At 57.2% G+C, this 15809-nt stretch overlaps 1 protein-coding gene across 3 annotated transcripts in view; it reads right to left on the bottom strand.

The window, feature by feature from the left end:
* Nucleotides 1–555: 555 nt before the first annotated feature.
* Nucleotides 556–15809, bottom strand: part of Endov (endonuclease V) — an 18053-nt gene continuing 2799 nt past the window's right edge. Inside the window, exons 2-9 of one of the 3 annotated variants that reach the window (XR_004518568.1) lie at nucleotides 13345–13479; nucleotides 13115–13154; nucleotides 12403–12515; nucleotides 11272–11340; nucleotides 10771–10899; nucleotides 8491–8564; nucleotides 1742–7756; nucleotides 556–570 (exon numbers count right to left, since the gene is read on the bottom strand). Coding sequence is in view for 2 of the 3 variants with exons in the window: in XM_010618585.2 (XP_010616887.1) it covers nucleotides 7477–7756; nucleotides 8491–8564; nucleotides 10771–10899; nucleotides 11272–11340; nucleotides 12403–12515; nucleotides 13115–13154; nucleotides 13345–13458 (819 nt within the window). In the remaining variant the exon portion in view is untranslated. Of the gene's footprint in view, nucleotides 571–1670; nucleotides 7757–8490; nucleotides 8565–10770; nucleotides 10900–11271; nucleotides 11341–12402; nucleotides 12516–13114; nucleotides 13155–13344; nucleotides 13480–15809 lie in introns of those variants that run through there. The other 2 variants (XM_010618585.2, XM_033767525.1) reach the window with 2 other exon arrangements.

The raw sequence follows: 15809 nt of genomic DNA, 5'->3' as shown, positions 1-15809 counted from the left end.
GAGGAGACAATGGCTTCCCAGGACCTTGTGGATGAAGCTGCATGGGACCCCAAAGCCTCTGCCCCTTCTGCAGAACCCCAGCCTGTTTCCTCCCCAAGGTGTAACTTCTTTTGGCAACAATGCTTTGATTTCCCACTGGGAAATTCTCCCCACAAAGTTGCTGAGGTTGATTCTAGCCCCTGGCTCTGGCCTGGGTCTTGGTGTCACCCACCTCGCCTAGGCCAGAGTAGTGTGCTCAAGGAAGGCTCATTTGAGGCAGAATCTGGTGCCTTTGGGACACAGTGGCACCTGGGCCTGGGATCATGGGATAGAACTTGGGCCAGAGCTTCTGCTGGCCACTGACCCCTGTGAGGGAGGACCTGAGGACCACCCACTTAGAGCAGCCAGACCAGAGGGCCACCCCACCCTGCAGTGAACCACCCGGACCCCTTTTGCTTCTGGTGGGTTCTGCCACGTGACCTGGATCACATACCTGAATGCTATTACTCTGTCGGAGAGCCTGTGAGAACCAGGGATAGAGGCCATCCCTGGCCTGCAGCAGATGACTCTGTCCTCAGGGGGCCACTGCCTCTGGCAGGATGGAAACAGATGAGCAATGAATTGGAGGAGAGGTCCCCAGGGCCACCCTTGGCTTAGGCACTGAGGGCAGTAGTGGTGCCAGTCCGTGGACATGGTCTACACAGAGCCATGTGCTGGTGGCCTCTGGGGGAAGCTTAGGTTGCTGGGCTGTGCCCTCAAAGGACACCGTGGGACCCTGGACTGTTGCCCTCTTTTGCTTCCTGATGGCCATGAAGTGAGCAGCCTGGCTCCTCACCACAGGACAGAAGCAGTAGGGCCAGGCAGCTATGGACTGGAGCTTCTGAAGGTGAACTGAAGCCAGCCCGTCCTCGTTAAGATGATTCTGTCAGATGTGTTGTTACAGTAAGAAAGCTAACACAGGCCGCCTCGGCCCCACACGGCACTGTGGGCCCAGAGGAGGAAATGGCAGATCCTCCTGGCAGCAGGGCTCCACACAAGGTGACAAGTAGCAGTGGGACTGACAATGAAGCTGTTGACAGACACCTGGGGCCACGGTGTCCCTGTGCCATTCCCAGGTCTTCCTGCTGAAGACCACTGCTGCGGCACCAGGGGGCCTGGTCTTTTCATGTTCGCTTCTTACACTGTGTTAAAATGGAGAACATTCAAAACGGACTGCACAGGATGCAGGAAGGAAAGCACTCAATGCAGGAGAGGAGGAAGGGCAGCCCCAGAGGGAGAGTCAGCCAGGGCAGGCAGGTACAGGAGGAAGAAGGGCTTTATGCACTTAGCTTCCACTGTGTAACGAATTACCCTGGGACACAGATTTATTCTCACACAGTTCCTAAGGGTCACAAAATTGGAACCAGACTAGTCAGGGGCTCTGGGGCAGGGTATCAGGAGGTTGCAGTCAAGATGACAACCATGTTGGGCATGGTGGTGCAGGCCTGTAATCCCAGCTACTTTTTTTGTTTTACTTTTTCTGGTAATGGGGATTGAACTCAGGACCTTTTGTTCACAAGGCAGGCATGGCATCACTGAGCTAAATCCCCAGCCCCTAATCCCAGCTACTTGGAAGGTGAGGCAGGAGGATTTCAAGTTGAAGGCCAATTTGGCCAGATCCTGTCTCAAAATAAAACGAAAAGGGCTGGGGATGTAGCTCAGCATGTGCTCTGTCCAATCCCCAGTACCAGGGGATGAGGGTGGGGCGGGAGATAATACTCACGCTGCAGTCATCTCTTCTGACCGGGGCTGGAGGAGCCGCTTCTACAATGGCACCCTCACCTGGTCAGTGGCAGGATGCTGGCTCTCCTTCACGTGGCCCTCTTAACAGTGGCAGCTGATTTCCCTCAAAATGAATGATGAAACCAGGTGGCGGTGCACACCTGTAATCCCAGCACTCCGGGAGGCTGAGGCAGGAGGATAGTGACTTTGAACCCAGCCCAAGCAACTTAGTGAGATCCTGTCTCAAAAGAAAAAGACTAGAGATAGATGAAGGCCCTGCATTTAATCCCCAGTGTCTCTCTCCCTCTCCCTCTCTCTCACACACACACACACACACACACACACACACACACACACGTATGGACACTCATGTGCCTGAGAAAAAGACAGGGAGAGAGAACGCCAGCAAGGCTAGAGCCACGTGTCCCTTGTCCTAACCGTGGGACTGACACACCACTGGTGCTGCCACCCTCCGCTGGCTGCACACAATAATGCTGGCACCTCGTGGCAGGGCAGGGGCCGCCCGCCACCACAGGCTCCAAGAAAAACCAACTCATCAGTAGCCTGATGTTTTCAATGTACCAAAGGGAGATTTACAGCCCATTTTATTCCACTGCACGCTTTAGGGATAAATAAGTAATGGGTACACAGAAAATAAACCAACCCCGCCCCGAAGCCAAGGCAATTACTAAGTCCAGGACAAACAAGAGGTTGCCTAAGAAAAGCAATTACAACCCAGTACTCAGCTGTGACTAGTGTATGCGAGGAAATAATCCACATACACTGACTTGTGAGGCCCTGAAACGAGATGGCTGGAAGAGTGTGTGTGTGTGTGTGTGTGTGTGTGTGTGTGTGTGTGTGTGAGCGTGCACGCGCGCAGGCCTGTACGGGAGCTGCTGCTAGAGAACAAATTTTCAATCCTCTTAGCAGGAAGTCAATGGGTAATTTCTAAATCGGAAAAACGCAGCAATATTAGCATGCTATTTAGAAGTAAACATCAAAAGAATCAGCTACAATGACAGAAGAGTTAGCCTGAGAGGAGGAGGAGTCAGGGGAGTGGTGTGGGAGGGAAAGAAGGCACTGTTTTCTCACAGCAAGCCTCACAGAACTGTTTGATTATCCAAACTATGCACATTTATGACCTTGATTAGAAAAACATATACATGAAACTGATGTAACATCAAAACATCCAAGCTGCCCACTCCCAGCTCTACCAGGCCCTGCGCCCCTGAGCAGGCAGGGTACGACCCCGCGTGCTGGGACCTTGTCCTCTTCCCCTCCCTGTCCACCTCAGGTCTGTCCCCCTCTCTGGGCCCACCTCAGCTTCCCAGCATTCTCACACCATGGTGGGCAGGACCTGGACAAAGGACCTGGACCTGTTCTGCAGGGGAGGGGGCGGCCATGGCTGGCAGGGCCTGCACTGCCCCCACCTGCCTGCCTCCGGCCACCCAGGCACTAGGAGCCCGGTGGGAGCTGTCAGCCTGCAGGGGGAAGTGACTAGGGTGAGGCTGTGCTCTGTCCTTCCCACGACGCCGCCCTAATCACCCCACATGCTATTTATCTGGCTGTCAGCACTGCCACTCGCCTTTGCCTTTAATTAATAATTAGGTAAAACTCCACACAGGACCTGGCCAGGGCAGTGCAGACAGAACTGCTAGGCTGGGCTGCTGCCGGTAGGGTGAGCCAGGCTGGTGACCCCCACCCACCACTACCTCCCAGGGAGCACCCGTTCCTCTCTAGAGTCTGGAGCCAGAAGCTGATAGGTGAGGGCTGTCTGCTGCTTGGGCACAGCCTGGGAGAGGAGGGAGGCCCAGGTCCGGGTCCTGGTCAGACACCCCTACTGCCCCAGACCCCACAGCTCACTCTGGAGACACTGATCCCACCATCCCACTGAGAGAGGCACAGCCTGAGGGCTGGGCCTCTCCTGGCTGCCTTGGTCACACCACCTGGGGCAGCCCCGTTCCTGATGGCCACGGGAGTGGGGAAGGCAGACTGGCTGGGGTCCTGCGGGGCTGGGGTGCGAGCCAGAGGCCAGTCTTCCCAGCTGCAGGCAGGGTGGGCACAGAGGCCAGCAGGTGAATGGGAAACATCTATTTGGATCCCATTTGAATTATTAAGAGGCTCAAGAATATTCTTAGAGCCAGTGAGCTGTGGTCTGTGGAAATGGCCCTCACCGCGGCCCTATTTTTAAGGTTCTGTGGGAAGGAGCTAAGACGCCACTGCACTTAGGGCCCCACAGAGGGCCCCTCTGCCTTAGCAGTGACGTCTCACACCTCACTGTCACCAGGGCACCCAGGCCTTCCACCTGCCCCTCTGTGTGCAGACCCCGGTCCCTGTGCCCTCCTTCCTTGGGCCAGCCCAGCCCCTCTAGAAGATGGGGAAAGGGCCCAGCTGGCCCTGCCTGTTATCACTGCCTCCTACCAAGGGAAGGGCCAGGGTCTCTGAGAGCTGAGGAGATGCCCTGTCGTTGCTCACCGCTGATGTGGCATTAGCATGGCCATTAGCAGCGGAGTTGGGGGCCTGTGGCAAAAGGCTTGTACCCCTCAAGTGCTGTGGGCCACCCCAACCCCTCACGCTAAACTAGTTAGTCCCTTTGGGGTTCAAGGGCTGCCCTCATTAAACCCCAACCCTGTGGCACAGCCTCCTGAGAGGAGCTGTGCCTGCACGTCCTCCAGTCCTCGCTCTTGGGCCACATCTCCCAAAGTCAGGCCCCATCGGAGGACTTGGAAGGTGGGTCTGCACCTGCTCACCCTGAGGCTGGCTGATGGGTGGCTGCCCGCCTGGGGAGAGCCAGGAAAGGCCGGATGGTGAGTGTGGTCTGAGCTGGGCCCTCTGAGCCCTGGGGTGGGCTGTGCTCCCACCACCCACGGATCAGATCACCGAGGGAGCACTCAACCCATGCCACACAAGCCTCACCCAGGAAAAGGAGGTTACAGGTACCAAAGCAGTAGTCAAGGTGGGCCACTTCCAATGAGCCCATGAACACAGAAAGAAAATACCACAGACAAGTAAGTGTGCACCACTGACTCAGATATGGCAACAAACTCCCAGCACGAAAACCAGCAACCACTGGGCATCTGGGACACATGGCAGTAAAAGCAGGCAACCCGATTATAAAAAGTGGGGGTAAAGGACGTGAACAGACACTTCTCCCAAGAAGGTGTAGGACTGGCCAGCAGCACGTGAAAAGGTCACGGGGACGTGTGAACCAAACCGACAACGGGGCACTGCTTTGCGCCCCAGGACGGCCGGAATGCTGGGGGCCGGGCAGTAACAAGCTGACCGGGACACGGGGAAACCGGCAGCCTGTGCACGCTGGCAGGGTTGTAACACGGTGCAGCCACCGTGGAGAACGTCTTTGTGGTCTCTCCTAGCTGTACACGAACCAGAACTGGAGCGCGGTCACACAAACGCTCGTCCACGACACTCATGGCAACTCACCCAGGACAGCCCCCAAACAGCAGCAACTCAAATACCCACCACCTGGAGCACAGAGAGCCGAGCTGTGACAGATTCACGAAGCGGAGGATTAGTCACAAAAAAGCAAGTCCCCGACAGGGAGTGGTCTACGATACACCTGTGAAAGGTGGAGACTCCGACGGTCCTACGTCAGGGACTTACGTACTGACACACGGTACAACATAAACCTTAACACACACGCTAAGGGTGTGAGGCTCAATCCATTTGCATGCAGCGCCCTTGAGTAGAGCAGGAAGTAAGCAAGGGCTGCTGACGGGGTTTCCCTGTGGGGTGGCAAGATGAGACTGTTCTGGAAATAGACAGTGAGACGGTGACAGACCATGGATGCTCTTGTTTATTTCTGTTTTTAGACAGGTTCTCACTGTGTTGCCCAGGCTGGCCTTGATCTCTGGGATTCAAGTGATCCTTACATCTTAGCTTGGGCAGCTGGAAGGATAGGTTCACACCAAAATGCCTGACTAGAAAAAGCCCATGAACTGCACACTTCAAAATGAACAAAATGGTGAATTTAATCTCCAAACAAAAATTACGCACATAAAAGTTGTCTGCAGGGCAGGGAGGTGACTCGGTGGCAGAGCTCATGCTTGGAGTGCACAGGCACTGGGTTCCATCCCCAGCACTGCAAAAGTAAAACTAAAGGTTTATCCACGAACCTCCCTCAAGGCTCGGGCCTGCCCCTCAAGGTGGGGCGAGGGGCTGGGCGGACCCCCTGCAGGTGCTGGCTGTGCCCTCCGTGTGAAGACCCAGTCCCCACAGGGGGACACAGCCATCTCTGCCTGTCTCACAGTTGAAGCTGCCCCTCTGTGCTGGGGTCTACAGTGTGCTGGGCAGTGTGGGGCTACCACTTCTGAGCCTCCTGCCCCCCAGATCTCCTGCTGGAACAGGGGGACTTAAGGGACAGCAGGTCCCAACCCCAGGTTGGTCGGTCTTGCCTGTTCAACCCTAAACAGGTGTGGCCAGGCTTGCTCTGACCTGTAGCTGGGTGGTGGGAGAGAACTCTGCCCTGGTTTCTTTTCATCTGAGTTGGCATGGCCATCAGCCCAGGTCTCTCTGGTCTTACTTTTCCAGACTAAGGGCATCCCTTCATCAAGGGGCCACTGTGTGCCAGGCTCCGTGCTAAACCCCTTTTGTATGTCACCTTCCCAGCCCCAGGGAGGGGGACAGGTATTATCGCCACCTGACAGGTGCTTCACCCAAAGCCCCAGTGAGAGACAGCTGGATCCCAGCCAGCTCTGCTCAGCCCCAGCCCCACACTCCCAATGCCAACCTCTGGTCCTCCAGAGCTCTGAGGGAAAAGTCTGCAAGCAGTTGGGAGGGCAGCTGGTAGGGCCAACTGTGAGCCCTCCAGTCCGGGCTTCCGTGAGGATGCAGAGGGCCGCAGGTATGCGTTTGTATAGGCTGGGCTGTGCCCCAGGACCCCGCCACAGGGGCACCTGCTGCTCCCTCTCCTGGGTACACCCCAGGGAGGAGGGCAGAGGGCTCCCCCCTGAGAAAACAGGTCCTGAGCAGGAGCCAGGGCACTCTGCCTCAGCGGGGCCCAAGGGCTTGGGTGAGGCAGCTCAGTCTCCTCTGGACAGGCTTGACGTCCAGATGTGTGTATGTGTGAGGTCCCTTGGGCTCAGTGGAGCATGGCACACTCAGCACATGGCCACCTTCATCTCTGGCACCCTCCTTTCCTTTCCCCTCCATCCTGACCCTAACCAGGGAAGCCAGACCTATCCACCGTCTGTCAGCTCCACTCTGGCAGCTGAGGGAATGGTCTGGACAGGCAGCCCTCTGTGCCCTGAAGTCTCAGCAGCCACTCAGGGAGGAAGCAGCCTACCAGGCTGGGGCAGGGTTCCTTGTATCATGAGGAGGCAGGAACGGGGGAGCACAACCAGGGCACGAAGGCCAGAGGATGGGCATGCGGGGTGAGGACACACAGGTTGTGTGGTGCTGGCGGGGGCATGTGCTTGGGCCCCCAGCCCTGGGTGGGCTGCCGTGGCTGGTGGGCATGGCTTAAGGTGAAGCCTGAAAAGTCCAGGGCAGCAGGTGTGCATTTCAAGGTGCGGATGGTGCAGGAGGAACTGTGGGCTCCGGCACAGGCTGCCAGTCTCTGGCCCACTAGACACCCGAACCCCAGGTCCCCTCTGTGTGCTGAGGACAGAGATCTCACCTCGGGGACATCTGTCCTTCTGGGCACAGTGACTAACAGATCACCCAATGCTGAAGGCAGGGAAGCCACTGACCTTAGCAGAGTCCTGCTGGGCGCTCTGGTCAGTTTCTACCAGCAGCTGTGAGAAATCCCACAGTCCCTGGAGACCTTTCCTCTGGGCGGCTACTGTCCTGAGACTGGAGCAGGAGGTGGTAGTTGGAAGCTTCACGGTGACCAGCTCCTCGTGATGGCCAGGCCCTGCCCTGCTGCTCCCAGCAGCCCAGCTGTGTGGTCTCTGGGTCTGTCCCCAGGCCTCTGCTGAGGTCAAGGTGTCTGCCCTTTCCTGCTGGCTCTGCTGAGCTTCCTTTGGGGTGTGCCTTCGGCCATGGTCCCTTCTGGCTCCTGCAACAATACGCAGAAGGGGGCAGCCTCCAAAGGGGTTCTGGAGCCAGTCCCAACATCTGTCCCCCAAGAGCTCCTGGAAGGGCTGCCGGCACGGATGGGCTGGAGACCTGGGCAGAACTCAATGGCCAACGGGACAGGTCCCCCTTGACTAGTCCAACTCTGGAAGCGGGGGTTCCCAGTGGCCTTCCCCTCGGTTCTCAGAGCAGCCTACCCAGGCCTGGGAACAGCTGCTGGCTGCCAGAGGAAAAGGAGCAGAGGAAGCCCAGCCCTGAACAGGAATCCAGAGGCAGGGCTCGGGATGCACACCCCACATTCAGCACCCTGCTCCAGCCCTCGTGTTCCTCATCTGTAAAGCAGGCTCATGGTACCTGCTTCGTGTGAGGCTCTCTGCCAGGCAGTCTCACTCCACCTCAGAACCCAGAAGAGAAAGAAATACTCTGCCTGTCTTACAGAGGACACTGAGCCTCGGAGCGCAAGACAGAGAAGGCTGTGTGGGGTGAGGTGGTGCCGGGTCCACTCCTGGCCCAAGTGGACAGGAAGGGTGGCAGCAGCCCCGCTGGGAGGTAGGCCTCAGACCAGACGGCCACAGGGTGGTGTTTCTGGACAGCTCCCGCAGGTTCGAAGCCCACACCCTCCCTCCCGCTCGGGGACCTCTCCTGGCCTGGCCTGGCCTGATTGGTCCTGAACCGCAAGACCTGCTGGTGGGCATGCTAGGACTCCCCGGTGCTCACCTCTCCTGCCCTGGTAAGGGTGGCCCGGAGTGTCCCAGGGTCCTGCGAATGTACTCACGAGAGCGGATGTCAGCCTGGAGGAAAGACAGCTCCGGTGAGAAGTGGTGGGCCCTCAGCTGGCCTCCAGAGTGGGAAACGCCTTCATACCCTCCACAGGAAGCCCACTTGGGGCCCCTCAACTTCTGCAGCCCCATGGATGTGTGGGGGTGACAAGGACGCCAAGACCCTCGGGGCTGGGGACCTGCCACTGAGGCTGGTGGGCGGAGGTGGCTCGGCTTGGCTTCCCTTGTGTTCACAGCCCCTTCCTCAGGGAGGGTCTGCCCTGAGGGAAAGGACTCAAGCTGGCTAGTCTGCTGTCACTCGGGTCACTTTCTGTCTCTCTCTCGAGTGTCAGCTACGACTGCTGTCTGTCTCCTGAAGTTCTGCAGAGTTACGGAGAAAAAGGGGCTCACAGGCCATAGGCGGGGACGGATATGGAACGGGGTCACGTTGCGTGGGACAACCCCCGAGGGCCTGGCCTCGGGAAGCCCTGATCCAGCTCACACGGGTTTAGCTCAGCTTCAGGCTGTGTGACACAGTGACAGCAACAGCTAATCCCGAGGCTCCCGCTTCAGCTCACGGGGCCGTGGGTGCGTAGGCCGAAGCGTATCCTGGGGGCAGCAGCACCAGTGACCAAGGAGTCCCTTGGAAGCCCGGGGCTGCGCCAAAGCAGAGGGTAGGGAGGCCTCAGATGTCACACCTGGCCCCATCCCTCCCACCCTCCAGGAGCGTCTAGATGTGGAGCGGGGAGGGTCAGTGCCAAGGTGAGTGGGCCCAGGACGAAATCGGGCTGAGCTGCCAGGGCTGCACCCTGCTCCCCAGCGGGCAGGAGCAGGCTCCAGGTGGCACACATCCCACGCCTGCTGGTGTTTCTGTGGAGTGTGGGCTAGGAGTTGGCAGGCTCTCCTCCAGCACAGACATGAGTCTGCCCCACTTCTAGGTGTTCAGGCAGCTGGCCCTTCATCTGCAAGGTGAGAGGGCCAGCCAGAGTCCTGCAGGTCTAGGACAGCACAAGCCAGGGCTCCTGAGCCTTGGAGTCTCTGGGGTTTTTTCATCAGACTACAGGTGAGGGAATGAAAAAAGGCCTTCTGGGGTTGAGGCCACAACTCACAGGTTTGGAAGCCCATGTACCTATGAGCCCAGCAGCACCCTGAGCAGGAGGATGAGACTGGGGGCTGTGGCTGGACGCCTATAGGCTGCTGCAAAGCCAGCTCTGGGCACGGCCACCCTGCGAGGGGTGAGCGCCACAGTGGCGTGTGGGCTGCTGCTGCCACCTGGAGGCCAACCCGCATACATGTAGCGGGGAGGTGGGATGATGAGGTGGTGATGGCCACGGGTAGCTGGGCCTGGCATTTCCCCTGGGACTGCAGGTAGGGCAGGAGGTGGGTTTCTTGGCAGGGTCCAGCCTGTGGCCCTTTGAGCGTGGCTGTGGGCCCAAGGTGGGCCAGGGAAGAAGCAGGCAGCAACTCCCAAAGCCCTAACTGCTTCGGTGGCACAGGCACATCTGTGCCCGTCTGCAGTGAGGCTTGACACAAAACTGACTCCTACCCACCCCTCTTGCCCCGGCTGAGCCTCAAGTACACCAAACCCTTTCCTACGGCAGGCCTCACAGGTGCTGTTCCGAAGTCTGGACTGCCCTTCCCTCCTCTTCCTGGACCCCTACCTCCGTGCTGCTCCAGGACATACAGCAGCATGTGACTGAGGGCAGAGGACAGGGCAGTGCCCAAGAGCCCTGTGGGAAGCCCCTGCTCCCTTGCCTCCGGCAACCTCCACTGAGCTGACGGGCTCATCAAAGTGCCGGTCCCCTGGCCTGAGCCCTACACCAGAGTCCTCACTGGGGATCCTGGCCTTCGCCAGCACTACCCTCCTGCAAGGGCCCCTTGGTGGAGGATGACCACACCCTCTGGGCAGGTGAGCTGAACAGGGACATCAACTGCTTCTCCACAAAAGCTGGTACCGGGTGTAGCAGGCTCAGCGAGACAGAGGGTAGTCCAGGCAGTTTCAGGGAGAACCGTGCAGCCTCTGCTCCCTCTCCTGCCTCCAGGGACCCAGGAGGCTAACTGGCTCTCCAGCAAGGAGCCCAGGCCGGTCCTCAGCCCAGGACCATCCTAACCTCTCATTACTCACTACTCCAGGATCCCACTGAGGCTGACAGGCAGCAGGTGAAGTTCAGGGGCAAGGAGTACAGGGGAGCCTGGGCCAGTCCCCAATGTGCCACCCACCACAGGTGGCCCCCACCACCTGGCGCACAGGCTCTGGGATCCGGAACCTGCAACAGCAATGGGTCAGGCGCACGGCTGCCTCCAGGCTCATCTTGTGGCCCACAGAGACGTACAGGGGCTTGGTGCTGTGGTCATGGCTCTTCAGGGCCTGTGGACAGAAGGTGGTCAGTGCTGTGGGGACACAACCCTGTGGGGGCAGGACCTGCCTTGGGCTGGAGGCTCTGGTAACATCTCACAAGGCAAGCGGGAGCTGGGGTGTGCAGGGTTCTTTCAGACTCCAGCCCCCAGGTGCCTCCCTGCTGCCTGTCCTGTGCAGTGTGGGGTGCGTGTGGCTGAATTCTCCTCAGGGAGGGGAGGTCAGAGGAGGAAACAAACACACGTCACGTCAGCGCCGTGTCTGCTGAGAGGCAGGAAGACGTGGACAGGTGAGTGTGCAAGTGTGTGTGCAGGAGTCCACTGCCTAGCTGTTCTCCCTCTGCGACCTGAAGCCAGGGAGGCATAGAGGCCTCTGGCCACTCACCATTCCCAGGACAACCCCAGAGCCGCCTGTCAGAGGAAACGAATCTCCCCCAGACCGCAGGAGCCGAATCTGGAAAATGGGGGAAAGAAACTTGTAAGAAATGTCTTCTAGGGCTGGGGCGTAGCTCAGGGATGGATGCTTGCCCAGGATGAGCAATGCCCTGGATTTAATTCCTAGTGCTGCATAAAAAACAAAAACAAAAACCAGAAGTCTTTCCTTGAGGGCTGAAGGCATGCTCTGCATTTACCTAGTCACCAGCCAGACTCCGGTGGGAGCTGTGCCAGGAAGGCCACGCCCGAGGCAGCACTGAGTGCCCCAGGCAGCAGCACGCTCAGGGTTTGTGATGAGGGCACTGCCTACATGCAGGACCCCACTGACGAGACAAAGGCGCAGAGGAGATGCAGCAGCCGTCCCACGTCCACAGCACTGGCCGGGGACCAACAGGTGCCGCCCCTGGACACACACCTTGACCAGTGCACAGACCCCCACTTGCTAGCAATCTGGGCACTTCAGAGTCAAGTCAATAAACTTCCTTTTGGGAAGGCCAAGTGGGTCAGGGCTGAACCAGCACCCGGCGACCCCATCAACTCAACAAACATGTATTGCGCAACTTCCCCACAGACAGTCTCTGCTGTTGGAATGTGCTGTCCTACAGGAGAGCGGGGACGTCACCAGCTCCCTCCGGATAGGGGTGTCAACCCCCCCCCGTGCCAATCCCAGGTTCCAAGGAAGGAGAAGGTGAGGAAAGGTGTGGATGCCAGCTCCAGGCAGGTCTTGGCTAGAGTGGGCCTCCGGAGGGCAGAAGGCACTGCGGGCAGGGCCTGGAGCCTGGAGCACTAACCCAAGCCTACACATTCACTGCAGATGCAAAGGCAAGGCAAGGGTGGTAAGGTCTGCACAGATGCCGGGACGTAGTGCTCAGGGCCATGTGGACAGGAGGCTCTGAGAGAGAAGCTGGTCTCTCCGCTCCAGGCCAGGATCCAGGATATGGGGAGTTGTCAGCGGGCAGGTTGGGCAGATGCCCTAGGACAGTGATGGCGAACCCCGTAGAGCTGGCTGGAGCACGTGTGCCGTAGGTTCTCCACCACTGCTCTAGGAGGTGGTCCTCGGATGCTCCCCAGGCCCTCTCACCTTCTCCTTGTGCACAGCATTGTTCTCCAGTCCGTCCACCTGTAGGAGTTTCTTGGCCACCCCAATGCAGGGCAGCTCTGTGAGGACGCCAAGGTGGCAGGCCACCCCGAAGCCTGCCAGGGAACAGAGAACACTGGAACCCTGCCAGCTGCAGACTGGCACAATGCTGGGGAAGCAGACCCGGAGGCCCAGGCTGACCCTGGGTAAGGTCCTGCCTACCGACTTCACTGCTGCTCTAGGGCCACAACCTTTGAGGCAGTAGCTGGGACCCACCCACATGTGCTTCCCTCAGACACCCCTCTGGGGCTGCCCCCGTTCAGATGAGAGTAAAACGGCATCCTCCCTGGGTAGAGGCCCTGCACTGGGCTCCTACCCAGCTTTGGACAAAGGTCTGGCTGAAGGGCACAGGGTAGGCAGTGTGGGGGGCTACTCTAAGTGGAGGCCCTGTGACTTCTCACAGATGTGAGGTCGACACTGGACAGTGCACCTCTAGACGGGCCAGTCCCGTGTCTTGGGGGAGCGGAAGGGGCAGGAAACTGTGGGGGTGAAGAGAAGGCAGAGCGCTTTTCTGGGTGAGGGACGTGGCACACCCCGACAGCGAAGCCAGCCCAGAGGGGAGCAGTGAAGGAGCTCGGTGTGGTGGACGTGGGAGGAGCCCTCCCGCCTTTCCCACAGCGCCCTCCCCAGCCCTCTCTCGGGGGAGCAGGATTACCTTGGTGATGGAGCACCCCGTTTCCGTCCACAAGAAGGACCTAGAGCCACAGGGGTCATGGTCAGCTAAGGTGGCTGTCACAGCAAGTGGGGTGGGAAGGACTGGCCCTGGGGTGCAGCTTTTTAGCAAATCCCAGCTCTCTCAGACTATGGCTGGCGGTGGCCTGCACGTCCCTCCCCTCCCCCAGGTGGAACTAGGGGCACTCTCTTGCCCAGAGACATGGCACCTGCCTGAGGCACGAGGCTCGGCTCCTTCTCTTGCAGACGCCTCACTGCGTCTACCAGGAATGGCACCTCTCGGAATGCCAGGAAGCCGGATACATAGGGGGCCGTCAGGCTGACCATGCGGCTCTCTTCGTACACCACCTGCCAGGGGCCATGCGGGTCAGAAGGCAGCCCATGACCACCTGCTCAATCCCACCACCCTATCACCCTCTGCCCCACCCACGGCCCACTTTTCTATTGGGTGGGGGGTTCATGTCGATGTCATTTCAGAGGAGCTCACTTGGGACCTGGTGTGAGGTGAGTGTCCTCAGAGCCAGCCTTCCCAGCCCCTCCTCTCCTCACTGGGCCCTGCACAGGCTGCTGGAGGCTCAGAGACAGAGCACACAGTGCTAGTGTGAGGAGCGCCCGGAGCCGAGGCAGCACTGTACGTGCGCGCACTAGAAAGGACCAGAGGAGGCCAGTGAGAAGCTGCAGCAACAGCTTTATGAGAAGGGATTTCAGGTTACTCAGGAGAGAAGGGCAGGAGGAGCTGGACAATCTGAGAGCTCAGGAAGAAAATCTCTGAGGCTGCAAATGACTCCAGTGTGGAAGGGGAGCCCCAGGACAGCGGATCTTATGTGAGATGCAAAGCGGCGTTGAGGACACAGGCTACAGATGGTCAGGGGCTTTCTGGAAAGGCGAGAGATGACCCAGAGCGATGTGATGTGATTTTACTTTGTGGTGCTAGGGATCAAACCCAGAGCCTTTGCACTGAGATATGTTCCAAGCACTTTTTATTCTTTATCTTGAGATAGGGTCTCATCAAGCTGCTCAGGCTGGGTTCAAACTTCCAATCCTCCTGCCTCAGCCTCCCAGAGTTATGAGATTACAGACATGCATGACCGCATCCAACTCAGAAAGCTTTTAAAGTGCATCCCCCTTTCTTAGGGCTTCTCTAGCCCAGAGTGGAAGAAGGCAGCCCTGTTAAAACCTGACTCACCATCAAGGCATCTGCTCAGAGTACCTGAGACCAGAGAGTGTCCTAACTTTGTGTTTTCACCATGGCCCAGCAAGGATGCAGTTTCCTGCACGAACACATTCTCCAGAATCCCCCTTCCTGCATTTCTGCTACAGAATCCCCTAAATCTCTTGGTGAACACTTCCAAATCATAAGCTTCACTTATTTCTGAAGACTGGACCAATAAGCTAATGTACCTAGGTCTGTTAGTGTGCAGGGCTGGGGCTTGTCCCCAGCATTTTATTTTGTTTTGTTTTTTGGTACCAGGGATCGAACTTGGGTCCTTGCACTTATGAAGCAGATGCCAGAACCACTGAGCTAAATCCCTGGCCCAGCATTTTAATCAACAACTCAATAGGAAACTTATGAAATCTGCTAATGATTTCAAGTGGGGCGGGTTCACTGTGATGGCAAACAAGAGAATGTGACTCCTGGTGAACGCAGCAGGCCAAAGTGCTGAAGCCCCACACAAGACGACTTCACAAGGACACATGTGGAGTTTATGTGCAGCCTGTGTCTCCACAGGGGGAGAGTGGCTGAATACATGAGAATCCCCCATGCCATGGTCATGGCATAAGGAGAAAAGACTGACAAACATCACTGTGCACCTCAGGGGAAATAAATGGCCCAGGCTGCAGAGCAGCTCAGACAGCACCCTGTAGAGGATGGTGGGGCTTGGTGAGGAGTAGAGGGGATGGTGGGGTCCTGGTCAAAGTCATCTCAGAAACAAGGACTAAATTACAAAGTGACCAAAGGGAATTAACCAGGCTGAAAGCTCATCAAAAGCCACTGAGGGAGGAAATGAAGCAAACAGGAGCAAGAAAAAAAATACTGAAAGAGGTTAAAAGAAACAGTGAAAAACAATACAAGCGAGCAAAGAAAATCCAGCATCACAGGGCTGAAGGAGAAAAGCAAATCTATGAGCCCAACTAATAGACCAGTGTTTAAAACTGTAATCTGAGCTGGGGGTGGTGGTGCACAATTAGAATCCCAACACCATGGGAGGCTGAAGCAGAAGAGTCCTAAGTTTGAGCCCAGCCTGTGCAACTCAGAGAGACCTTGTCTTGTCTCCAACTGAAAAATGATCTATCGAGAGAGAGAGAGAACGAGAGAGAGAGAGAGAGAGAGAGAGAGAGAGAGGCTGTGGATGTAGTGCAAAGGCCCTAGGTTCAATTCCCAGTACTGCAAAAAATAAAAACCAAAACCAAAAAATATAATTCAAGAAACATTCCAAAAAACAAAAAGCAATCTGACCCCACATACTGAAGAGTCAACTGAGCTGGGAAATTGAACTGAACAGAACAGAAGTCATTAAGACACATCTCAGTGAGGAAAGAATAAAGGAAACAGGCAACACCGTGGACAATACAATCCCACAGTGAGCATAACATACTTGTTACAACCCTGAACAGAACATAAATGTTAAAAATTTATAGATTAGAAAACAAAATGAATTATGCCTTTTTTTTTTTTG

This window comes from Fukomys damarensis, unplaced genomic scaffold (genome assembly GCF_012274545.1).
Source record: "Fukomys damarensis isolate Sample0158 unplaced genomic scaffold, DMR_v1.0_HiC HiC_scaffold_23, whole genome shotgun sequence".
In the NCBI taxonomy this organism is placed as follows: Eukaryota; Metazoa; Chordata; class Mammalia; order Rodentia; family Bathyergidae; genus Fukomys; species Fukomys damarensis.
This window is presented reverse-complemented; position numbering and strand designations above follow the sequence as displayed.